Source organism: Zosterops lateralis, assembly GCF_965231275.1.
Source record: "Zosterops lateralis genome assembly, chromosome: 8".
NCBI classification, from domain to species: Eukaryota; Metazoa; Chordata; class Aves; order Passeriformes; family Zosteropidae; genus Zosterops; species Zosterops lateralis.
Genome location: NC_139768.1, coordinates 34,758,404 through 34,785,813, shown reverse-complemented (window position 1 = coordinate 34,785,813; position 27,410 = coordinate 34,758,404). Strand labels below are relative to the sequence as shown.

The following is a 27,410-nucleotide window of genomic DNA, read 5'->3' as shown; positions in this document are numbered from 1 at the left end:
TGGAATATTCAATGATTGTGCCAGTGGGCTCCTGGCTTTAAGCTGTGTCAGAGGCCCATTTCCCCTTCAGCAGAGCCCTGCACAGGTCACAGACTTCGCAAGGGAGAAAGCTGGCAAACAACTGGCACTAACATGGTGCTCCTGTACTTTGGGCAGCAGGATCATGAACACTGTGAGCTAACACTCTCAGAAACACACATTCAGTCAAGTTCCCACTGAACACTTTGATGGAAAGGCTTACACTGGTTTCTCAAATTACAGTTCCTCACCATCTCGTTTCTATGCAATGAAAAGCTATACAAGCACAAAGCCCTCTATCTTACTACATACCATTATAGGAAAATGGACTACATTTACTATTACCTAAGGCCACTTATTTATTCTTTCCTGAAATGCCAGCCTTAAACATTTTTTGATGTCTGCCAGCAAAGGGGGTGTTCAGTGGAAAATCATTTACACCATATATTCCAGAAAAAGTGCAATTCCATCAAACATACCTCCACAAGCCTGCTGGTATGTTCTCGAAATATAGCAGCATATTCCTTTATTTCTTTCTCTCTTCCATTCTTAGCAGCTTCAATGAGAACTAGCAATGGAACAGTGGTGTCTAAAAAGGAGTCTGAGATGTGATCTATAATGGCTTTCCGGAGCTGCAAAAGAAAGCAGTACATCAGTACCTGCTAACTGGGGTATTCATTAAATCTGCTGTAATTATTGTCCATTCCTATTTATAACATAAACATATACACGCTGTGTTCCTGCATTGTTTGCACCATAGGTCTGAAACCTATGGCAGCTATAATTTATGTAGTACACAGAAAACTATATTTAATTTTAAGGACAACTTTAATATGCCACTAGGTAAATGTGGCTGTTTGTAAGTGTTTGTACAGATACATAAAACACTACAACATGTACTGGTTCTCTTGAAATCAAGGGAGACAAAAAAATATCCCCCTTCCTTGATGAATAGGCTACTTCAGTGATTCCACTAATATGAAAAATTAGTTAGCCCAGACCTCATATGTACTGGGTATTCTCCCTTGTAATTCAGATGCCAAGGGAGAAGGCTATTTAATTTTACAAAGAAAATATTATTTAATCATGTTTGTACTCACAAAATAGCTACATCCCATGATTTCCTAATTGCAAAGTTACCCAAGTATATTCTTTCTGGGAAACCCACCAACACAGTCTGGTTTGCAGAATGGCAGCCTTCATGGTGATTATGTCAATGAGATTACTTATTGTGCCACCTGATAATGTATTAATAGAGCAAGAAGATCTATAAATGAGGCTGGAGTTCAATTTTCTTTGCTTAAATTAATTGTTCTTCAACTTCTAACTTAAATTATTAAAGCAGTATAACACTCTGCTATAAATTACCTGTCTTAAATTAGACTTCACAGAAGCTTGTAACCAATCACTGGTACACTACTTCACTTAAGAGGTTATTTTGGATGTTACCCACACATGAGAGCTGTTCACTTAGATCATGCAGCACTACAACAAACATACCAACTGGAACAAAACATGAAATGCAACTTAATTATCAAATGCACTGAATTTCCTACTCCCAATCCAGTATTTTTACAGTATATAGAAAAGATATTGATTGGAACAGAAAAGGACATTAAATGTTTTTAAGCTCATCACACTGTTGCCCAAGTACTGTTTTCATTGGGTGTTTTGCTCCAATGTATCTGTGTGAAAACTCAGTAGAAGTGAAGACTCCTACCACAAGAAAAATAGAAAAAAACACCACAATCTTTTTGATGCTGCTGTGTTTATAAGTACGGCAGTGACCATGCACAGCAGAAAGAAGACTGGAGAAGTCTGCTGATTATCAGACAAGATCTGGATATGAATTCCACCACTAGCTTTTGGATAGCCTCTCCACCTAAAGTCAGTTCTCCTCGACTCACCAGAGTGACAGACAAACCTTCCAAACAAACATAGGCAATTTATGTTTGGAATGGTTTCTTTGTCTCCTAACCTACTGTAGCCTATCACATTAGGATATAGTGTCTGGATACACTGTATGTTCTGCAAAGTAATTTACTAACACAGAGGCTGTAGGATTCCAATACAAAATTGGATTTCTTACATTCTCAGCTTTATTCAGGCTGGAATTCAAAAAAAAAAAAAAAAAAAAAAAAAAAAAAAAAGTTATTAGAAAGTTTCACTACTAGAAATAAAATACATTGAACCTTCAGTCCTGCCAAGTTACCTGCTAAGATTTCTCTGTTGTAAAGGGTCAGTTAAAGAAAACAGATATTCTTGCCTGTTAAAAATTAGGTACACTCAGCTTCCAGGGTTCCAGCAGTAAATGAATGTGACCTTGAAGAGTCACAGTTTAAAAATTAAGATTTCAGTCTATGAAAAACAACAACAAAAAGTTGTGGAATCATGATATCCATGGCCAATGATTTATTTTGTCCAACAGAAATATTATGGAGTTCTGTACAGCCTAGATTGCAGGACTTTCACAGCCTTAGTGAAGTATCACTACAATAACCTCAGTCACATTTGTGGGGAGCTTGATATAGCCAATTTCAAACCAGCAGCCTAATTTTAGCTCTCACTGCATAATTCTTTGTTATAGCTTTTCACTGGTTTTCTTGGCTTAATTAACCTTCCATGCAGAAATTATCATCACTATTTCGTTCTAAGAAATTCTCTGTCCTGCAATTATGCAGCAAATTGCATCTTCTTCAAAAAACCAAAGATAATGGTGTCTTTGTTGAAAACAAACAAGTTTGAAATTATGTTTCTGTTGCAGCTCTGCAAAGGAATACATAAGGCAAAGAGAGTTGCAAAGGATGGCTTGTGTAGCATTAAAGAACAAAGAAATAAAACATAGAAAAAGAAGGAAAAAACAAAATTAAAAAGGAATATCTGAGGCAATATCTATTTCTTTTCATGCTAACCCTAACAAGCATTTCTCCCATGACTCACAAAGTCTGTTTCTGACTCTGGCCACCTGTAGGGCAAAATGCTAAAAGCTAAGTAGCCAGAAGGGAGGCTTATGAACAAAGGACAGCAGCAGTAGTGCCAGCTCACAATGCTAGGGCAGTTATTGTGCTATAATTAAACTTTTTCTTATATTTTTAAGTGAAAGAGACACCATTGGAAGAGGTAAAGGAGAGGGAGGATGATGTCTGACAAATGGCTTTCTATTTAAGATGCAAGGTCTTGCCCTTTGAGCAGACTGTTACAGAAGCATGAAGAATTTTTGTTTTGATACCAAAATGCACTAAAAAATAACACAGGAACACATTGTTTATAAAACATGGGGCATAAGGTTCTTCTCAAAAACAGTGGTGGGTAGAGAAAAAAATGGCAGCAGCTGTTTGCAACACTATTCAACACCGGTACTGATGAGCACAGAAAACTCTGTTTGCCTCTACTTGCCTCACTAGACTACCCTGGCAAAAGTCCAGGCCAAACCTCAGAGCAGTTATTACTGAGGGATCTCCCTTTCCCTTTTCAAAAGGAGCCAGGAAGGCCAGCTCTTTTGTGTCCAGAAACAGTTACCTATGACAAAGAAGTTACATAGAAATATAAGAATATCACCAGGAATAACAATTATTAAAACAACTAACCAGCCAGAACTGCAGAACGACCACAGGAGAAATATCTGTGCAGTCCATTCATGCTACACTGGGAAAGAACTGGGAGGCAAGAACTCAGTATGGTAATTTCACATAATTACAAATTGGAATGAATAAGTAACTCCTTCCTAAATATTCACACAGCTCTCCTGGGCAGTGATCCAGGTAAAACTGCACACACAGAAATGACATGCACATCTCCAGCACAATACAAGTAAAAATCAAAACAAAGGAGAACATTTAAAATCTCTGGAAGTACTGGTCAAGCTCCTGAAATGAATGCAAGTAACTTTCCTTGAAAAGCCTGAGAGATTTTACGGCTGCTAGAATACCCTGTTCTGGGGACAACTACTTTTGCCTTCAGTCTTACCAGACACAAGCCTTCCTTCACTCCCCTTGCTGTGGTGCGCAAAGGTGTTCCAAAGGGGCCCATGGCAGAACCCACAGCTAGGCTGCTGACTGGGACAGCACCTCTCTGATGGTTTGGTTTATTGGGTACTACTGAAGAGATTTTTAAAACACAGCTTTGTAAGGTTTCATCTTTAAGCCCAATTCTGCAGAGGCACTTCCAGCCATGACTGAAAGCTGAATACACTGCACACCACAGCCCTGAATCCACTGAGAGTGCCTGACGCAGCACCAGCAAAGGTACACAGTATCATTAAAAAATAAAGTATTATAAAAGCTGTAAGAGTAGAGCAAACAACAATTTTCATGTTTCTTGTAAAATTGCTGGGAGACAGAATAATGAATGTTCGTAAGTGAAAGCAAGAAAGACTCCACTGCAGTATCTGCAGGCACAAAACTCAAAATTTCATGTCTCCCAGATCAGGAATTAGGCATGCAGAAAGCACTCCTCCTAAAACAATTCTTATGCAATTTATATATATGAACATAGAATTGGAGGAAATAGATAAAATATTTCTCATAAATGCTTTCCAGTGAAAAAAGTGTCAAGAAGCACAGAGCTGTTCTGGTAACAAAAAATTACTGGTTCTAGATTGACTATAAATTGGGCATGATTACATTCATCCTGAACATTTTCCAAAGGTTTACAGAAGGATACAAATTGAATTAGTTAACAGCTTTTAACCACTATAACAGAGTTAATAAAGTGTTTTAAGCTGGAGTTTAATTAATTCATGGAAGGAAATTAATAGAAGGGTTTCTAGACACATGGAGCTGGTGATGCAGGTCTCTGCATTGAACACATTTTGGACAGAATGTGAGCAGAAACTGAATAGCTACTTAGTTGTAAACACTGTATTTGTACAATATTCTTCTAATTTTTCAAGGCTTCCCCTGGCTGATTATGGGAGCAGGAAGGAATTTATTCCTCATCTTGAAGCACAGGCTGGCTGGCTGGCAGGACTGCATACAAAGCTGGGAGAGATAGTCTTCCACCAGGGAGTTGATAAACAGCCCGAGCTGAAGACAGGATGAAAGAGGTGTGCTCATGTTCTGTATAGCTGTAAATTTTCATGCACTTGGTTGGGGTAGCCTGGCTGAAAGAACTACTGACTTTCTAGGGGTTTTCTTTCTTAAAAGGACACATTACACACTGCCAGCATAATTTGCAGTTTTTCTCAAAGATATTTATTGCAGAGAAAGGCTGGAAACACAGAAACACAGCTGATGTCTACTGCAAACCTCCTGCCCTTCACTGAAGCTGTGAGTTCTGGTCCATGTCTCAGATTAGTTTTAGGTCATTGGGATGTAAAATGGCGGGGGGGGGGGGGGGGGGGGGGGGGTAGACTGTGGACTGGGCATTCCAAAAACCCTCTTGTGTGGCAAGAGGTCTCACAGCTGTAAAGACCCACACATAGTGACTCAGTAGTTCCTTCAAGGTGTGTGTTCCAACAACCAGTAATAAGTCCAGCTTATTGAAAATTAAACAAATCCTGATGGCCAGAGTAGATTATTGATATATATCTACAGCAAATATATTTAGACATGCATACATACAGATATATATTCAGCCAATATCATCTGGCAGGTTTTTCCCCCAGAGTTTAGAAAACTGGTAAGTTTTAGAAAACTGTAAGTACTCTGTGGAATGGTGCAATTGTCTTAAAGACATTTTTTATTGTGGAAAAAAAATCTTCTTTTAAAAATGCATAAACTGAAAACAGAAAATTGGAAAAGAATCCCTCAAGACCTTTTTCTGCCTTTTATTTGCCCCGGTCCTCACCTGTCTGCGGAGGTCTCTGGTCTTCTTGCACATACCATCTATGGCAACATTCAAGGCATTGCTTCTCTCTGCCTTGTCAGTCTGCAAGCAATGGGACAGAAAACAATCAGTGGTTGTCTGGGATCCCTCAGCAAGCACAGTGTTTGTGTCCCCAGTGCATCAGAGCATTTGGTTAATCGTACATGCTGAAGGGTTTTTCAAATTTTTCAAGAGCCAGTACCACAATATTCACAGAATGCAAATTTGTGATGTTAAGCATAATTTGCTGAATCAAAACATATGCTTTAGAAGCAGTATACAGGAACAAAATAAACACCTCTTAACTTCTGAATTGTTGTAATACTCCCAGTGTAATCAGCCATATGAACAGAACTATGATAATAGTGATGATGATGATGGTGATGTTGATGATTAATAGTAGTAACAACAATAATAATATTTATGGCAATCCATTATACCCTATTCATGTGAAAAATGTCCTCTCTTTACAAACAATGTATAAATTCAGGCGCCCACAATGCAGCTTGGTCACACTTTTGTCTGCAGTATTCATTATTTTCTTTCTGTAAAACAGAATTTGGTGAGTTTCAAAATGTCCAAGATGTTGCAATGCAAATACTGTCCATGAAATGGCAATCTCGTCATTCCACAGCACACTCATCCTCAGCATCTAGATGATTGATTTCTTGAGATATTTGAAAGATCTGAAGAGAATCAGTTTCACCTTCTAAACAATTTTATTTTTTTTTTTATTTCCACCTATAAGCAAAGTTCTTCTATTGTTGTTACCTATTTAAAAACTGTACATCACACTTCCCTGGACCACTCAGCCTTTTTTCCCTACAATACCATAACACTTCTGTGCATACTAGCTGGTTTGATTTATTTTTTTCTGTTAGTACAGAAACTACATGAAAATCCAAAATGCCTAATGAACTTTGCCTAAAGCAAGCAGTCGTTGCTCACTACCTTGGAGCACTGCTCACTGCTGTGGTCTGAAGGAAACAACCACAAGTGCTTTACACAAAATCGGCACACATGACATTTACAGTGCAAAGAACCAGACTCTCATAAATGCTAAGCAACAGCTATGTACACTGACCACAGATTATGGACTCCGTTTACCAAACACCAGGAAGTCTCTATTATGAACGTGACTGTCTCATTTTATAAATAACATTAAAATTAATATGAAAGTAGCAATATCTTGGAAAGCACCCAGGAGTATAAGCTTGTTATCTACATATCGTATTTCAGTTAGAGTTATTTCCTTACCAAAGAAACCTGCACAGAACGGTATGCTTAATATGAAAACAAAGACTAGAGGTGGCAAGAAAAGAACTCTTACATTAAAACTGAATGTGCAATGCCATAAATGCCTTGAAATTATTACATTCTCTATCAATTGAATGGGAAAACTACTTTAAAAATTGAGCTTTTATTTTCAGGGAGATTTAGAAAATCTCCTATGACCTTCTATCTCTGAAACTGCCCAGTCTTTGCAGGGAACAGATGATAAAAAACAGGTCTCGGAGAAAGGTCTGAACTTCACCTTAAAACCTCCAAGGAATCTCTGGAGATGGATACTCACTTTTGTTCCACAGCAATGCCATCACTTCTTATACCAAGGCTTGCACAGGAACCAAAGTAAATAATGACTCCTCTGTTATGCTTTGCAAGCTCTCGTCAACCTTGACAACAATGATCCCTTCTGAACTGCCAGGTAAACAGGGCCAGGAAAAGCTCTGTGGACACAAACTCAGCTTATGCCTATGTATTTTCAGACTATGAAAATGCACTGGATATCCTTTCTAAGCTTTATATTTAGAGCCTATTTTTCTACAAAGACAAAATCATTGTAAAATATTGGGATTTTTTCAAATTCTCTGGTAATCTGTAACTTCAAAGGTGGCCCCTAATGATACAACTGGCTCTAAGCTAACCTAAATCTTTGAAGCAGCTAATATGAAATAACCTCAGGCAGCAAGTGGCATAAAATATTGAACAGTGAACAAGTTAAAAATACTTTATTTTCAAATTCTTAACATAATAGTCAATGTCTAGAAAGCAAATCTAACTATAAGTGAAGTTATTCTTTACCTCATGTTTTCCCTAAGAAATAAATACACTACCAATGCACTGTAAATGCAGCTTCAGGCTGTAGAATATGGACAAGTCCAGACTGCAGGTAACCTCATAGCTGCAGAGTCTCATTCTTCCCTAAAGAAATTTAAACATCAAAAACTCCACCCTACTGTTTGGATACATCCTACTTACAAATACTTAGGAACTTCTAAACTGTGTGCAGTGTTTTCCAGTCAGAGGGACACCTGGCTACACAGTCTCCTGTGGGAACACTCTCAAACATCACTGGCCCCAGGTTGCCTTCTCCCGCTTCTGTGAGGTAGGGTCCCTTTGCCCCAAGCACCTTGGGATGTGAGGTACCCCTGTGAGCGTGTGTTCCCCTGCAGAGCTCACCTCGGATCCCACACTAACAGTCCCACAGCTACACAAGATGATGATGGTCTTGAGTAACCAAAAAAGAGCAGATGTAATGTCTTTAAAGTGTAGTTGAAATGCTGGCACAGGGAAACCAAAGGTGATCTGAACACCTCCACACTCAGCAGAGAGCAGCTGCCTCATCCCCAGTGATGGAACCCACACGTCTGAAGTTGAAATACTCTACATCTGCTTGGCAATTAAATCCTTCTGGTGACTGCTGTACTTCAAAACAAGAAAGCCTATCCTGAAACAGCTCCTTCTTGTACTGTATTAGGAAAAGGGCTAGGAAAATTGCACACATTATTCTGGGTCTGGATTTTAAAAATCAGGCAGTTGAGCCTTTCAGTTATCCTGCACTCACCTCCTGTTTTTTCTTGTAAAATATATGTAATAACAGCTATATGGCTCCCTTGTTAAGATCCTAAAAGCCATATCCAGTTCCTATTTCAATGCCTTTTTAACATTTGAAACATTTTACAAGCACTAAGTCATAGTGTTATTAATAATCCACCAAGTGAAAATAAGTATTTTTAATTAACATTCGATACCCTGAAGATAAATGCTGGGTACTGCAAATAATACAGGCCCATCTATTTCACACATTCAACATTAGTTGAATGTCTCAAAATGTGCAGAAAATCATTCCTGCTGGATTTCCATTTAAACCAGGACACATGTAGGGGCAGATTCTCACTTGAAACACATAGGCATATCCCCACTGGTTTTGCTGGAGTTTATTTATACCAGCAGGGGACTGTGACTTTCCCAGGCACTCCAGACCCTTCTGCACCCCAAGGTAAACAGGTGCAAACCTGCACAGCCTTGCAGGACTCAGGAACAAGCATCCAGCCAAGCCTCTGTGGGCGCATGCCAGCGGTTACCAGGGGGAACAAAAGCTGCAGGAATTCCTTAAGCCCCAGACTTTGTCAAGTTGATCTTAAACAAAGGACTACATATAGATACTTTGAGAAGGGTTTTCATTTCAGTGTGTTGATACTCCTGAAGGCACAAATGTTTACCTGATAGTTGCACTGATCAGCGGATTACAATGAAGATATGAGCAAAACTACTTAAGAGATCATCCAATCTTTTCTAGTACTCAGGCTAATATTCCAATACTTAAAGGTCTGTGGCGAGAAATGAAGCATGTTTTGTTTCATGGGATGTGTCTGTTCCCAAATAGTCATTGCACAATCTTGGGAGGAATAAACAGGAAAAAAAATCCATGATTTTCTTTGTTTATCCCACAGTGACAGAATGGTTTGGGTTGGAAGGGATTTTAAAGCCCATTTTATTCCAAGCCCCTGCTATGGGCAGGGACACTTTCCACTATCCCAGGCTGCTCACAGCCCCATCCAGCCTGGCCTTGGACACTTCCAGGGATCCAGGGGCAGCCACAGCTGTTCTGGGCACCCAGTGCCAGGGCCTCCCCACCCTCACAGGGAAGGATTTCTTCCCTGTATCTGATCTAAACCTGCCCTGTTGTCAATTGTCTCCAGCAGCTGTACCATGACTGTGATAAACAGCTTTTGATATAGTTCTATGAATCCAAGAACTGTTTCAGTTGAAAAAAGACTAGCACATTTATCTAAATTAATTCTCTATGGAAATATTAAAAAAAGAAGCCAAGTTAAAAGGTAAACACCAATCAATACTATAATAACTTAATAAATGTCAGTGCTCTAATTAAATGACTGACTGTTTCAGCCTATGTGTTGACTGAAAACAATCTTATGCTCAGCAATTAGAGGGTCATGTCATTTGCACTTTAATTTAAAAAAAAAAAAAAAAAAAAAAAACGCTCACACAACTTAGGTAGGTCATTACAGCAAAGTCACAGTCTCTATAGAGACACCAAGCATTTTATGTCTGTTATTAGAATTTAGCATGCAACATATATTGGGATTTTTGCATATGGAATTTATAAATCGTTCTTTTTTTGATCTATAAAGTCACTGTGATTCCTAATCAAAACCATAAGGCTATAAGAAAATTGTATAAAAAGCAATTTTACGGGTTTTTTGCATGATGAAACGATTTTGTCATTATTTGGGACATTTCCACACCTCAATTTTTTTCACAATAACAAGATTTTTTTTTTCAAACACAGCTTATAGAAACTCTGACCTTTCAAATCCTATTGTGGAACTCAACAAAGTAAAGACATCTACAAGCAGCTGTCTCAAAAAAGCCCCAAAGAAGCCCATAAGTCTTTATAAGGGAAGATTCAGCTCAATCCTGTTGCAGTCTTCATTCATCCTAGCTGGCTCACAGCTGCCAGAATTAGTTAACACCATGCTTCAGCCATCAGTAACTAAATAAAATTAATAGCATTTTCTATATTTTTTTCTATGAGGGGACAAAGGATTTGTCACCTTGAAGGTCACACAGAGAGAAAAAAATCCCTGACTGTGTGGCTATGTGAGAAATGCCAAGTGTGGGGAAGAACCTCCTTGTATTCCTTTGTACCAGTCTGGATACCACTAGGCCCTGGGATTTGTCCCTTAAATGCAGAATTCATTCAAATATTATTTTACCTTTCAAATTTTCAGCTTGTTCCTCAATGTGCAATGTCTAAGTGAAAATCAAGATTATTTGTTGGAGGTGCCATGTCTGTTTAAATACACCAGAGTAAAACAATTACCTTCTCCAAACCTGCAGAACTCAGTGGACAAGTCTGTGTGGGGCTGGAACTCAGAAATGAACCTGCTCAGAAATGTTTACAGTTCTTCTTTTTAAGTACATCTCATGCTTTCAAACAAAATGTTTCAAAGACCTCTTGGTTCTCCATCCTGGAAGTGGATAGGAATAACTCCTGGAGCACAAGCAACCTCATTGAAACATGGAACTATTTACATGCATGAACAATTATATGCACAGCATTCACTGCCTGAGAAATCTCTTACATGAACATTTCAGAAGTTATTCAAGGAATCCTCTGACAGGGCAGTTAAGGCAGAACCTGACAATTTCTGACATTTTTCTTTTGAAAAGGTAAAAGCTCCAAGGCCTTTTCATACAGCATTTCAAAGCCTATTTTTACTGTACATCAAAAGCCTGGAAAGGGAAATTTATTTAGAAATACATTTATTACCTTTCTTTTTTAATATGGACAACACAAATGAATAACCCACGAGTACTTTAAGTTGAAAATCACTACCTTCACTCAGTGATACAGATTCCTTACTCTAATACACCTACCCTGGTGTGATTTTTTGAAGATAACCTGGCTCAAGAAAACCTATTTCTGTGATAAACAGGGAAGCATCTTTTTTTAAAAAGCGGTATGGAGAATCATATGCAAGTGAGCGAATAAGGACTCTTTCATGTGGAACTGTTTCTCATTATAAGACAGGGTTTTTTCTTCAACAGCTTCAATACGAGATTGTCATTTTCCTCCTCTTCAAGCACTCATGGAATACTCCCTATAGATCTAATGCTGTGAGATGTGAAGTACCTCATAAAAAATTAATTACCTCAACCTCCACTGCTACAACTGGAGTACTAAGGGCTCTCCTTCCTGTGTCAATTTTCCAATCAATATGCACAAACAGCCTAAAATTTAAAGCCGCTCAGAATAACCCTTTTTTGCATTCAGTTTGCATTATAGTTTGTAATACTGCAAAACACATCTCAAATTTCATTCTAAATAAGACATAACACACATCCTAAAAAACCCAGAATTTAGAATGCATAGCCCTTTAATTATTAGAAAAAACACTGAAACACTGAAATTTGCAGATCCCAATTAATCCTAAAATCTCAGACTTATGTTGCTGGAATATGCATAATACATTTTAATCCACTCTCCAAAACACTGGTGTCAATCAGCTGAAGGTGTTGAGGATGGCCAGGTTGCCTCAAAGGACAGAGCTGGGATCTTTATCCCTGGGATAATAAAAAATAAATTCTCTTGAAAGTGACTGTAATCCAATCATAAGAGAAGACAAGGAATCTACACTATTCTAAATTTTTGTTTCTGTCTGTTACATAAGACAAATATCTCTTTATATCAGTTTTTCTCCTACTTTTTCACATTGGGAATATTAGAAAAGTTCAGCATGACTCCTGAAAAAAGGAGGTGATCCTGAAAAAACACCCATACTTTGCTAGTAGTTATATGGGGGGGAAGTGCATGTGTCATAACCAGCATATCGCAGAGCAAATACAATCATCACTTACTACTTCTAATGCAAAAACCAAACGCCACAGGCACTTCATACCTGAAATATGACAGCCTTAAAACTCAATAGAGAAACCTTAAAGGCCAGTAGTACTTTATTTTGGTTTGTATTTCAACTCCAGGCCTATCAGTGGAAGCAGCAGGGAATAAAAACTACATTAAATTTCTTTTAATCAGATGTTACTGTCACTCACAGATGATGCAGGAAGGAAAGGCAAATACAAGTAGAAATAGAGCAATACTATTGAACTGACAGCAAGAAGTATACTTGAGGCTAATCTGCCTTTTACTAAGAAGCAATTTTGTAAGTTTCTAGTACAGAATTTTTTAATTGAATATCCATCTACCTTTCACCTAAGTGTTCTGGCAGTTTTACAGCAGGAAAATAGAAAATTAGCTGGAGAAAATCTCATTCTACAGCAGCAGCAAAAGACTTTCCTATGATGAACTATCATATAAATTGCTTGGAGATTATATGCTGCTATGAGAAAGAGGAAGGGGATGGAGGGAGAAGAAAATTCAAAATAAAATACAGTAGAGTTGCTGAGACAGTTCTTCTCATCCAGATTGTTTACAAGTCTTAGTTGTACTCTAAATCTGAAAGTTATGGTCTTAAACAGCAGCCATAAATAGGGAAAAATGTCCAGCACCAAGCCACTCATATTCTGCCATACCTAGGGACAGACTGACTTAGTGAAGGTTCCAAGAAGGCAGAGCAAAGGCACATCCTGCATTTTTCAAGGAATCAAATACAAGCTTACTGTGGCTTTTGAGTGGTATTTTAATGCACAGTGTGCTACATAAATAGATTCCTGCAGACTTAAGAGTAGTATACCAGCACTCAAATCAAACAGCAATACATAGCATAGAATAGAATAGAATAGAATAGAATATATATTTTAAAATATACAGGGTAACTAAAGAATTGTATTTCTAAAAAAAGTCTTCCAAGTCCTCTTAGCCACTCCATGCCATCCAGTACTCTCACCCTTTCTCCTTGTAATTCCACTGTATCAAAGAGTACTATGCAGAGAGAAGAAAGATAGAACAGGAAAATTAGGAAGTTGGCTCTGTTGACACACTCATTAGTCTGGGTAAATCTCTATGATATTGTTCATGATCATTCAGAACAGACATGCTGTGATACCTCTTTTAGCAGGAAACCAAGCACACTTTTGTACCACATTGGAAGCATAATGAAGCTTGATTTCCCTGATTTTCACTCCCACATAACTTTAACATTTCTGTGGAGTTGCCCGCAAGGAAAGCAGCTTGAGATAAGTATGGGTGGACCCATGACAGAACCTGGCTCACAGACAGAAACCTTAGAAAACAGCTACTTATCCAAGACTTCAGCTCTGAACCAGGCAGAGCTTGGTAATTTCAAATAGCACACGCTATGGATGTGGCTCTGCTCAAAACTGTACTTCTAAATAACAATTAAATGCTGAAACTCCAAACAGACCAAAACATGTAATTCCATTTCATTATGTATTCATTGTATTAGTTAATCCCTTTCTAATCCAGAGTAATTAATTTAATTTAACACCACGCTGTGATGCAATATGTGAATCTAGGAGGCACTTCAGCATACGCAGTGAATGAAAGTCCAGCTTTCTGGGAGAGGAGTAAGTTAAATTCTCAAATTTACAAATATTTCAGCTGAACACTATCCAGCATCCTGTGTGCACAGTGAGTCCAGGCTGTGTGAATTCCTTTGACACTTGTCCAGTCTGTACAGAAGACTGTAAGGTAAGAGGGAGGAGCACAGGAGGTTCAGGGGAACATGACAGCAAATGGTAGTTGATGCCATCACCTCACTGGGTGAATCCAGTCACTCTGAACAAAACATACCCCTCTTTACAGCAACACAATGAAACGGCTCCAAGGAGGTATTCCTAGCTCATGACTAAACGTTTCAAATATTCAACTGTTATTTAAAATTTTACTATTTTTGGCTAGAGAAAACCTACTCTAGTTCAGAAAGTTTCTGTTGTTAGCCCCTGTGGGAGAATGAACACAAAAGAGATTGGTAGAAGAGCACTTGAATGATGCTTTTACACTGATGACTGCCAGAAAGGAGCCCTTGCAGAGCCATTTACTCAGCAGATGGATTTGAGAGTGAGAAATCAGTGCATTACTTGGGCTGTTGGATTAGAGCAGCACAAGCTGGAAGATCCTGGGTTCCTGTGCTACAGGATAGAAAAAAGCCCCAATTTGTTAAAAGTAGCAGCTACCAAATGGAACAAGGGAGGCTGTATGTGACGGCATGCAGGGAAGACAACTGAAAATTACAACCTCCTGCAGGGCTGGGATCTGCAGAATCCTTCATGAGATCAGGAGAGTCTGCTATTCAGGGCATATTCCTCTGCAGTCCTATGCAGAAATTCCCTGGGCTTTTTCCCTATTTATTTTTACACATAAAAAACCCAAATATACCTGCAGAGACATTCAAAGTCAGCAGGCAATATTTCTGACATTCCAACATGGCAATCATACCTCATGCTGGAAGTTCATTTTCTGCAGGAAGGACTTTTACCTTAACCGTTGTAGAGAATTTTTGTCTAAATTAAAAATGTAAAGTTTCATGTTTAATTTTTTTAACTATTCATATCTCCAATTAGCCAAGGAATTAATTTATTATAAATGAACCTAAATTTTCATGTAATTGTCATCAGCTCCATGGAAGACTACAGCAAAAAAAGGAAAGGAGAAACACAGACTCCTAGACATAACTAGAACAGAATCAGTAGAAAAGTCATTAGGAATTAGCTTGAGTAAAGCAAAAATATTATAGAGTTCAAAGACTTTTTCCTTTAAGACTTATACCAAGTCCTTCAACTTTCAATGAAGTAAATACTTGGCTGAAATCTAATGAGTAACCTGTTCTTGCTGTAAATGTGTGCTACTGAATTTCATGTGAAGTTTATGAAATGCTAAAAACATAGTCAGAAGATTAAAAGCAAAAGGTTAAATAGGATCTTCATAAATACGGTTCCCTAGTTGTAATGTACATGAAAATTCAAACATTTATAGTTTTCATTTCTATATAAATGCATATAAGATCTACTTATATTAAAGAAATATTCCAGTTGTGAGGACCTGTAATTGAGGTCTTAAAAGATCTGCGGTTCGTGTACCCTAGAAGTGGGCACATTCTACACCCCACTGTGCAAGATCTGAAACGTTTCCTTTGTCTGCTCTGGGATCTCCGCCCTTCTCACCACCACTGCAGTAACTCTCACCATCCACCCCATGGCTGCTCCAACAGGAGTAACAAAGGGCAGCCCGGAGACAAAGCCTACCCACAACAGTTTACTGCTAAGGAAGTCTCTTCTTCTTTGCAAGTGTTTGTGTTTGCTCTAGCAGGGGCAGCCAGTTGCCACTTTCATTTACTATCTAGCAGATAGTTCTGAAGTTTCTCACGTAATCACTGATGAAGTGTCAGCCTGCCAAAAGCCAGTCACCTTCTGGTTCTTTCCCGGGGCCGCGGCATGTAATGGCAGTGCCAGTGGAGCTGCAGGCGGCCCCAGCAGCCATGCAGAGCTGCAGCCCCAGAAGCCAGGGAGGACTCGGGAACAAGCCGGTGAGGACAGCCCCCTCCAGCAGCTCGGTAGGCTCAGCTTGCCACGCTCAGTCCTCTCGTTAGCCGAGGGACGGATCGGCAGCAGTGACAGCCCGGGAAGCTCGGGACAGAACCGATCGCTGCCCCTGCAGCAGCGCTCGCTGCTGGGGACAACAGGCGGCGTCCAGCGGGCATTTCACTGCCCTGCTGCGCGTCCTGTGGGGGACAGAGCCCTGTGAGGAGCCCTCCCCCTTGCCACCACGCTCCTGCTGCTCCAAGAACTGCTGCTATTGCTGTACGTGCGTTTCATCACACACCGATACACTCCTCAAACACATCACAATCCTCACACATACATATACAAAAATAAATACAGATTCATATATCAGACTATTTAGCTTACATTATAAACCCATTTTGAAATGAAAAAGCTGGCAAAACTGCAGTCTGATCTGATGAGAGGCTCAAAAGAGCAAGTGTAAAAACGTCTCAATTTACCATATTTGAGGGCTATGTTTAAGCATTCCAAATAAAAATAAAATAAAACTTATTTTATATTAATTTGATACATAAACACTGTTAGTAAGTTCCATGAAAAGAGACTTTAGCATATAGTGAAATTGGGAGCGTAATTCTGAGAATGAAGATAATGTAATACTTACCAGATATATTTATTTTACTTCAGACTTCCATGAATAAAATACTTGTTAGTGTACTAGGAACAGTATAGCAGAATGGAAGCCCTCTTCTGCAACCCCTCCCTCCACTCCTGTTCCACCAAAAGATATCCTGACCTCCCTATTCTAAAATCACAAGGAGAATTCTGTGTCTGTTTGTGGGGGAGAAAGAAATGGAATCGCTTCAATTATCAATCGTTTACAAATTGATAAATTTAAGGCCCAGTGCTGAAAGTGTAACTTCAATTTGGCATCATCTTCTGTGTGTAAATAAATACAGTTTCCAATGCACTTGCTGTATGTAAGAGACTTCAGAGTGCCATGCTTCCAGACTGTCACAAGAAAACTCTTTTAACTTATTAAAATTTTCACACAGAAAGTATACATTTAAACTCCTCTTTTTCAAGGATATTCAAGGGTGCCATATGTTCATTTTTAATTAGAGTATGTCTTTCAAAGTAGACAAAATAACTCTTCAATCACATGACAATATTATATATTAAAAAACAAGTAAAAATAATCATTGAACAAAACCACATTAATGGGATCCAAAAAAACACAAGAGCAATTGTATATGAAAAGGCTTTATATCAGATTGTGCTTATAGCCTCAGAGAAAATGGAAGCTGTAGTAAACCATATTACTTAAAGCACGAAGCTGATGTGACACTGTGTCTGCAAAGAACGTTAATAAAAGCAAAAGCAAAATCAAAATCATAGAAGAATGAGAACGGGAAAGCTAAGCAGAAAGGGCAAAGCAAATATTCCAGGCTAGGTTTCTTCTGTAATTACAAAAAATAAATTAAATTATGAATTATGGAAGAGTCATTTCCTACTCAGAAGGCATGAGAGAGAAGAATACTTGGAACTGAAATGAGTTTGCAGAACCAGGGCTTAGTTTTGCTTGCTTAAAACTGTCAAATTCTAGCTCATGATTATTTTAAGGTTACTGCTACACTTCTACACTCATCCATAACATCAGCAAATTAAATATAACACAGGTTTTTGCTACTCTCAGGAAACCTCAGGTGGGCACTAACAGGCAAGAGCCGCTGCAGGCACACAGCAACTGAACCTAAACCCAGGGTACTGGGCTGAAGAAACCAAACCCAACGCTCAGCCCTGGCAGCCACAAAGCTGAAGGCTCATTCATCCTGGGACATCATTCAGCCATGCTGAGCATGGCAATGCAGCTGAGCAGAGCCTCAATGCCTCCCCATGGTCCTTCTGCTAAGCCAGGCTCAGAAACACCTGGCTCCTCACACATCACCCAACTGAACTCTGACAGGTAAACAAAGCCAGAGAAAACACCACTGAAGGCAGATGGCAATAACTGGATATGCCATGATCCCTGCCCAGTACTTCTCCTTGCCTAAAGACATTAAGCCTGTGTTAGCAGAGCAGGTACCAACTAAAAGATTCTCTGGCTTTGGGGAAATCCCATCCAATCTCTCAGAACAACTACTTGTGCCCAGAGTGATCAGGACAGGAGAATGGCAGACAGAGCAGCTGGGCACTGGAGCTATGTCTGATTTACACCACCCTGAGAAAAAGGAGAAAGGAATTTTGTGTTGTAAATTATGCCGTCAAACAGGATCACTTCATGTATCCCATACTGGCCAGGTCCAAACCCAAAAGCTGACAGATGTCCAACAGAAAGTGCTTTCATTAAACTATCATGGTAATCCCATAGTATCTGCAAGTACATAAAAAGCAAAGCATTGTCTCTCTTAAATTAGTCAAATTTTAAGCAATGCTGGGAGACGGAGGCTAGAGGGAGCAGGACAAACCAACTTTTAAAACGTGTCCATTAAATCCACCATAAGCAGCACAACAGCAGTGCTCTGAGAAGTCCCCCACAATGTATGAACAATGTGTACTGGGAGCCTCTGGGTATTCTTATCCATGTTTCAAGAAATTTTCAGGGGGAGGAAGGCTACTGTAGTGCCTGCAAAAACTTAAAGTGCAGGTTTTGTTTAGAACACAGGAGTGCATACATACTCTGCAGAAGCTCAAAAAAAACATGCTTCGAGATCAGTTCACTTTGTGGCTGTTTTTGCAGGAGGCAGCCAACACTACCTGAGTGCCAGCAGAAATATGTGCATAGGGAGATCAAATAGGCTGAAGGAAATACACCATAGTATCTTAGTCTTCATGCAGTAGGAAAATAAAGATCCCATGTCATGTAAAATATCTTTAACTACTTATCACACTATATATTAAGTATGGCATTTACTGAAAATGTTGCACTTTTAATTTTGCATTCCAAACAGTTTTAAGAGTAGTTTGGTAGCAATCAAAATGTTGGGAAATGTGCAATATACAAGTAAGTGCTATGCTTTTAACAAATTTCATCCACTAAAAATGATCCAATCTAATGCCATCCAATATCATTTTGAAAGATAAATACACTCAAATTTTACCTGTAACCTGAGCCTAAATAAAACTGAGACAACAAAACTGAAAGGTTCAATGCATTACTTGAAAAAGCTGGTAAACCTCAATACACTATATGCAACTTTGCTGATAAAGCTAAAAAAAGAAAATAAGAACAAGCTTCTAAGCAGCACAAACAACACTTTGCTTTCATTTTCATATATAATTGAAATATCAAAGAGAAGCGTACTCAGGGGTTCTAAATGATATATGATGGAAATCGGTGATGAAACAAAAATCCAGCAACTCAATTCCAGCATCAATGAACATTCAACGTGGGGCAGAGAACAATAGGAACCATCAGTTCTTGATAATTTTAATTTTTTGGAGGTTGTTTTATACAACACTGCCATTTCTGAACTTAGAAAAGACTGAAGAGAATTAAAAACCACATCATCACTGAGATGCAAGTGCCTTGTCCAGTTCAAGCCTACTATGAAGAGACACTGCCATAAAATGAAGGTACTAATCTACTGAGGCTGTGGCAGAAAATTAACAGCTTCCCACCTCAGAAACAAGTTTAGTAGTGGAAAAGGGAGAGTTGAGCAGGAATGAGCTGTGGCAGAATGGCATCAGAAGACAATATCTGTAATTGTAAATGGGTTTACCTGTTGAATTATTAGAGTGCAATGAGGACTTATTAGAGAGCAAAGCAAGCCTTTATCAAACAGTTTTCCTCCCATCTTTTGGAAGGAAAAGTGAAGTTCAAGAAACAAAATCTTTATTAAAAATATGTTTCTGCTGTTACAGAAGCAGAGAGCATCCTCTGTGGTTAGCAATAGGTAGTCCTCTCTCATTAGCAATTAGTGTCCTGTAACTCTCACACCCTACACCACAGCTTCCACAAAAATATGGGTCATACTCCTTGCTGCATAATGATATATACACTGCTGAAACAGGTAAAGTGTAAGAAAAGATCGATCTAATTTTTAATTCATACTTAAATGAGATTAATTTCTAATTCAATGCACTGATTAATAAGCCAGAAAATACCCTAAATTATAGGTGTGAACAACATGCACCTATTTAGAAAACAAACAACACCAGTACCACTCCTGGAATTTGTATATAAAATAGGAAATGTTGCTAAACAGAAAAATGCTTCTAATTTAACCCCCCTCCTTAGCACCGTGTAGGGCAAAGTGGCAGGAGCCAGCACAGAAGACTCGGACTGAAACCCTAAAAGCTGGTAGTTCCTACAAAGGATGCTAAGTACCATCTGTGACTTCAATAAGAATTTGCCTCCAAAACTTTTGAAACTATTCACCACATTTCTAACACACTCTAAAAAGCTCTCCAGTTTCTGGACACATGCCAGAAACTTCTAACCTTTCATACTTTGTTTTGCTAACAAGAGTCTCATTCACCTAAGACTCAGTAAAGACAACTTGATTTAATTGCAAATCAAGACAATTAAGTTGTAAAATACATTTCCTGTCTGGAAACAAAACATTGTGCTAAAGAATTCCTAAGTCCCCTTTAGTTTAACAATACAAAATCTATAAACATTTGCAGATTCTGCTCAAGACTGTGCTTAGATTCTGTCCTTTTATTCTTTATACCTTAAATGAAACCTGGATAAGTCAAATGCTTTTGAAAACTACACCTTGTCATCAAATACTGAGTCTCTCATTAATATATCTCTCACATGCCATGGCCCTAGAAGTACAGCAATGCCTGTTATCTGTGCCATGCCAGCTAATGATTCTCTGCCACATCCTCCCAGATGAAGGTAGCTCTCGATAATGGAATGCCGAACAGCTACCCCTAGTGATCAGAGAGGCGGGAGATGAACTTCAAAGCCTTTTGTTAACAGCCATTTCTCATTTTCCCCAACAAGCTTGTCGCCAGAAACAGAACACACACTGAGCAAAGACAGTACTCAGTATCCAAACACATATCTGCATTGTAAATAATTTTACCGGGAAGAGCTTTGTGTCACATTGTTACACCTCAGTCAGAACTCCAGCTTCAAACACTTAAAAACCATCACCTAAAGCATTAAAGCCCAATTTAAATCCCTCTACTCTGCTTCCTATCACACAGAATTGCAAACAGATCCCTCTCAGGGTCTCTCTGCAATACAAGGAATCCTCCAAGCCACACAGTGGAGGAGAGGGGACATCAGTGTGCTCCAACTGCAGCTGGCAGTGTTCCAGATAACATCAAGCAGATAGATCTAGAGCCTGGCACAGGAGAAATATGGAATCACTGAAACATTTAGCTTGGAAAACACCTTTAAGATCATCAAGTCCAAACATTCAATCAGCACTACCAAGCCTACCACTAACCCACGTCCCTAAGTGCCACATATACGTATGTCTTTTAAATACCTTCAGGGACAGTGACAGCCCAGGTGCCTTTGACCTTGCTGCCCCACACCTGGGCTCATGTTCAGTCTCTGCCACCAGCACCCCAGGGCCCTTCCCGCTGCCTTCCAGCCCCTCTGCCCAGCCTGCAGCTGCAGGGGGGTGTTGTGACCCAAGGGCAGGCCTGGTTGAACCTCACACACTTGGCCTCGGCCCATGGATCCAGCCTGTGCAGATCCCTCTACAGAGCCTTCCTGACCTCCAGAAGACTGACACTGCCACCCAGCTTGGTGTCACCTGCCTAGGTGTGAGGGTGCCCGTGATGTCCTTGTCCAGATCATCACTGAAGACAACAAGCGCCGAGCCCTGGGGAGCAGCACTGGTGCTGGCCCCAGTTGGATGCAGCTCCATCCACAGCACTCCAGGGCCTAGGGCAGCTCTCAGCCCAACAAAGAGTGCGCCCACCCAGGCCGTGAGCAGCCGCTTCCACCACCAAAACGCCCTGTGAATCAATGCCAGGCGTGTCTGCAAACTGCAGGTAGACAACACCCACAGCCTTTCCCTCATGCAGTGGGATGCTCACCTGGGCATAGAAGGAGATCGGGCTGTTCAAGCAGGACCTGCCTTTCATAAACCCAGGCTGGGCCTGATCCTCTGTCCTCTTTTCATATAGATGGAAAAAATTAACATGACCATTCTGTAGTGCAAGAATGTTCTTCACCAGAAAATCAAGCAAGCAACAATCTTCCTGATTTGTCTCCCATGACTGAGCGCACAGCATGAAGTCAATCCCACTAAACATTGTCCATGAGAAGGCACGCCTGCCAGATAATTAAGTATCAGCAACACAGACTATTTGGAGATGTCTTTACCTGGAGCTTTCTGACCACTATATGGGCTCTTTACTTAAGTCCCATGGTTATTTTCAAATATGCATAATACACTCTTTATAACCATCAAAAGAGGGATACGGGACTCAGAAAACAATCTTTACAAAGTAGCTAAGAAAAAAAATTAGCATAAAGAACATTCATGTGGCAGGAAATTTAAAGTGCACAAGCTGCAACAGCAAAAAGAGATAAGAGTGAGGAAGAAATCAAACATGTACTCTCAATTTACCTGAAATAAAGGAGAAAGATGTTTGAGAGCCCCAGTAGAAATAGTCTCCCAGTAACCTTAGTGTCACATCACTCAAAAAATTTTGAAATGTCTGTCCCTTTTAAAATAAATATTTTTGCAAATTATTTTCTATTAGATTAAAACACAATTTCTCTTTTGAAAAGGAAATTGGACAAAGTGTGCTGGCCAGTTAAAAAACAGGGAAGCATATCTTCATCTCTATCACTCAAAGGAAAATAATTTTAAAGCGTGATCCCCTGCACATTCACCAGCAGATATTACCTGGGCATATCTTCGCATGAGAAACACAACATATGGAGACAGACTTTTACAAGTTCGCCCTGGGTGGAAAATAGTTGATATCAAGGAATATTGCTTCTAGGGCCAGGGAAATGTGTCTGCCAGGAAATAAAAGCAAGGTCAATCCACAGATAAAATCACAAAAAAAAATGCCATTCAGGTGTAAGACTGGAAGTAATTTGGAGCTGACACAGGTAAACACAGGACAGACAAGTGCAATTACCAGCCTGCTTTGATCTGCAGGACCACATCCTTTCTGAAGCTTCTGTGCTATTGTGGCAAGCAAATTTTGCTGCAGAGTATTATCAAGCCTGATGATAAAGCAGAGTCGCAGTCAATACAACAAAGAGCCGGTGCTGTTTTGGTCAGACAGGATCAGCTGTCATATTAATCATGCCATGACACCATGTCTCTCACGTTCACCTGGGTACATTATAAACTCTGAAAACTTTTTCACCTCCTTACCCACAACGCACTACGATGAGGTCCCTGTTGGAAATAAGTAAGTGCACTGAAGACAGTACTCATTACAGTAATGGAGGACTGGTATCAACCTTCTCATCAGCCTTTATCACAGTGGTTAATGCTCTGAGATTCTCACATGTTCATCTTTAGGCTATTGTAAAATGAGAATTATAATACTTTCTTGAAAGCAGCGAAGACTAGAAAACAGTACATCTACAATTTGTAATACCTTGAAAAAGTAGTTCTTTACTGACATGCCAAATATATTGTAATAACATGAGTAAGACTCTACCTAAGTACTAGGCTTACTTTGAAATATTTACACTTCAACATCACAGTCAGGTATTTATTCATAACCGAACATTGAAATGGTTTCATGGGCTACACTACAAGTGGTTTTATGATAACTGGTAGAAAAGAACATTTATATATTCAAACTGTATTTAGCAAGCGCTTTTACATCCTTGAAAACTTGACTGGGTAATGTTGGACTGAGCAGACAGGCTGCCAAAACTCAGTGGGCCAGATTGTTGAACAAAGGAACAAAATGCAACAATCATAAAACCAGCAATAATAATAACAGCAGCAGCAACAACAGCAGCAGCAACTTCCTGTGACAGTAGATAAGGTTGTGATACAACTATAAATGCATTCATAGATTTGGTCTCAACAATATTGATAGTACACGAGTCTCTGAGGGCAAAAGAGCAAACAGGATTTGAAGCCACATCACATGAAAAATTCCGACTGTCTAATCATATAAAGCACTGTGCAGTGGATTGAGCTTGCCTGTTTTGTGCCTCACATCCTTGTTTACTAGTGAACAAGATTGTCACTAAAACTCTCCAGATAAACATCTCTACTGCCTCGATGCTGTTTATCACCTGGCACTAGAAGTTTACATGACAGCTGTAGGAACAGACAGCAGCAGCAGTGCTCTAGTACAGAGGCACAGCTTAGCCGTAGTCTGACAATCACCTTTAGCAGAAGGAAGATTTATTGCTTTGCATTCTGACAGTTTTTCCGTGATTTCCTTGCCTGTGCTTCATGAGGAAGACCTCTGATGTCCACTGTAAAATTGGCAGCAAGAATCCTATCAACTACTTTCCTAATGAACACAGATAAATTTGTACTCAGTGACCACTCTTGAAAATATTTCAGTCATTTCTGGCTCACCTTATATGCAATTATTGCAAGCTCTTATGCATGTCTTTGTTTAAAGTCACTGTGATTTAACTTTTTAATTTTGTATTCACATTCACACTATTGTTCAGTGATTTAAACTTTCTGAGGCTATTTCAAAGTCTTCTCTGACAGCTGCTATAAAGGTGCTCTGGACCTCAAACCTAGACATCTTGAAGAGTTCACTTGTGACTAACTTTTTTAGTTTCTTTCTCTTGTTTATTTTAATTCCTGTGTTCCGAATCAAGCACTAGCACTAGATGTTTTACTTTTGCTGTTTCTGAAAAGCAGGCAAATTCACGTTACATCTCTACCTGTTCACTTTGGCACTTCATTTTTGCACTCATTGTGGAAAATGTGTGTACTGTGCATGTTGAAGCTGAAATTGGCTGTTCTCTTCCATTTTCTTTTCCTTTTTTAGTTTTTCCAAAATAAGTGTTCCTGGGACTCATTCATATTGTACATTAATCACCTGCCAAATGTTCATGGTTCATTAAAGAACGGTATGTTAAAGGAAGCCAATGGAAGTTGCTCATGAAAGAGTAATTCAACTTCTGGTCATAGCCTTTTATCATGTGGCTTGTTTGTTGAAATTGTAAATCAGTGTCTAATTTTGAAGTTTTCTAATGTGAGTATGGCTGTTGATTAAGAAAAAAATATACACACGTAGAAAGATGTTACAATTAGCAACTTCTAATTCCATTTTAAAGATATCAACGGCTTTTTCGAGTGTATTTGTTATAGACAATTTTGTAACATTACTTTAAAGGAAAAATGTTTTAAAAGGCAAAAAAGCAAAAAATCTGGAGTACTTTGAGATTCAGAGACAATTTTATCAACTCTCTGATTTTGACTAGGTCACTCTTTACAAGAAAACAAATTAAAAATATAAGGGTATGTTATTACTCAAAGACAAACTTCTCTTTGAGACAGATACGAACCACAGAGCATACATTTGTTCAGCAGTGACAAAACATACAGGTACCACTTGCTACATAACTGCCCAGCTGTAACAACCCCGCAAACCGAAATTTAAAGCAGCTTAGTCTCATATAACAGCAGATCACTGTAGCTATGAAGTCTGTAATCAAAAGGGTAGGCTCAAATGTTCAGCATGCCACCTCAGAAATATGGCAGGGAGACACACATAAAACTTTAATGTTGCTGTTAAAACTCGCTCATTAAAACCTCTCTAAACACCAAAAAGAATAAAATCTTATTATCTGCCTTGCTCCCACTTCTCCAAAGCAAATAGTCAACTTGAGGACAATGACACTAAATAGACGTTCAGTAGCATGAGATCCACAGTAGTTTTTCTCCAACTGTGTCTTCTGATCCTTAAAGTAAGGAATTGAGGGAATTTTAAGCACTTTTACAGACCAAATGAGCAGTGCTCAGAACTCCTCAGTGAACCCAGCACAGAGAGCCCACAGCTCAGGATTTACAAAATGCTGAGACACTCCTGAGAGACACTTGGAGCTCAGCCACCCATCCACTACTTCATTGTTTTATTTAGTCTTCCTGCAAAAGATTTAGATCTACAGGCGAAAGTTATTCTGTGACTTGAGGGACACACACTGACCCATGAGTATGTGTACCTGGTTATTAGGGCAATAGGATCAATCTAATGTCACCTATCATCCATAGTGCAATGGGAACCACTGCAGAACTGCAAAATACAACAGCAAGGGTCGGCTCTTCCCCTAAGCTTTTCTCAAAGTGTTGTTCAGGAAAGCAAGTACTTCTCCCTGATCTCCCCATGACAAAAATGAGCCACAGAACGGTGATGTTATGTGGCCATTGCCACCTTCAGGACAATAGCAAAGCCAGAGATAGAAAATAAAACTAAAAAAAAAGGCAATTTAACTCAACGAGGTCACACATGAAAACACAACTGAACTCATACATGAGACAAATAACAGTACAGACAATCCAACAATCCAGAGCAAATAATCTGGGTTTCCTGAGACAAGACTCCCAATGCAAGTCAGGATTTCACAACACAAACTCAGTATCCACTGACACCAATTGTCACTGTGGAGAGGAAATGCAGTATCACAAAACATCTGCCATTAACAGCTAACAATCCTACACTGACCAAGCAGGCATGGGAAAGGGGATAGACATCCTCCATTTACCAACAGCTGAATCATTTCACCTTTCAATCTCCCTGCTTTTGTGCTCACAAAGCCATGTCTTCTCTTCATCTTCTAAACATTTTTCCCCCTTCCAACAATAGATGGGTCCATCTTTTATTTTTGCCAGTCTGACTTGCTGAGTAATGGAAAAGTTAGCCATCAGCCCAAGACAAGGTTAAGAGGAATGAGAATACTGACTTCCCTGGGTTTTTCCAGGAAAAATCAATCTAGGACAAGACAATAATCAGTACAAATCTATTGTATTTCCTGGAAGCAGTAATAAGTTTCAAAGAAAAAAAAAAAAGGCAATAGCAGGATAACTGTGATAAGAATGAACTTGTTGAAGAACAAAATCATCTGCAGGTCATGCAAACTAGAACAATTAGAATCCATTTATTCTGCTTAACCTGGATCTTACTCTGTGGAGTGCACGCACACTAAGAAGGACAAAGAAATTAGATGTATTTTCCTGAATAAATCCCTACAAATTCCAGAAATGTATTCTGCAAATGCTACAGAGTTGGGGCTATAGAAGGAACCTGAGCTGGCCAGACTACTGATGCACATTACACAAATTAAATATTACAGCAAAAGCTTAAATCAATCACTTCCAAGATAAAGGAGTCCCTGCAAGTGGTTTCAGTGAACATCATGTAACCTTCCAGGCAGTGTCGTCCCTCTCTCTTGGTCATCATTAAACAAGCAGCAGTGAAAAGCACTTTGTTTTATT

The 27,410-nt window shown here is 39.2% G+C and overlaps 1 protein-coding gene across 1 annotated transcript in view; it reads right to left on the bottom strand.

The window, feature by feature from the left end:
* CTNNA3 (catenin alpha 3) overlaps window positions 1–27,410 on the bottom strand; it is a gene marked incomplete at its 3' end in the record, with an annotated part of 410,569 nt that overhangs the window by 167,509 nt on the left and 215,650 nt on the right. The window contains exons 8-9 of the mRNA XM_083865913.1: window positions 5,806–5,886; window positions 498–650 (exon numbers count right to left, since the gene is read on the bottom strand). Coding sequence (XP_083722039.1) covers window positions 498–650; window positions 5,806–5,886 — 234 coding nt within the window. The remainder of the gene's footprint in view (window positions 1–497; window positions 651–5,805; window positions 5,887–27,410) is intronic.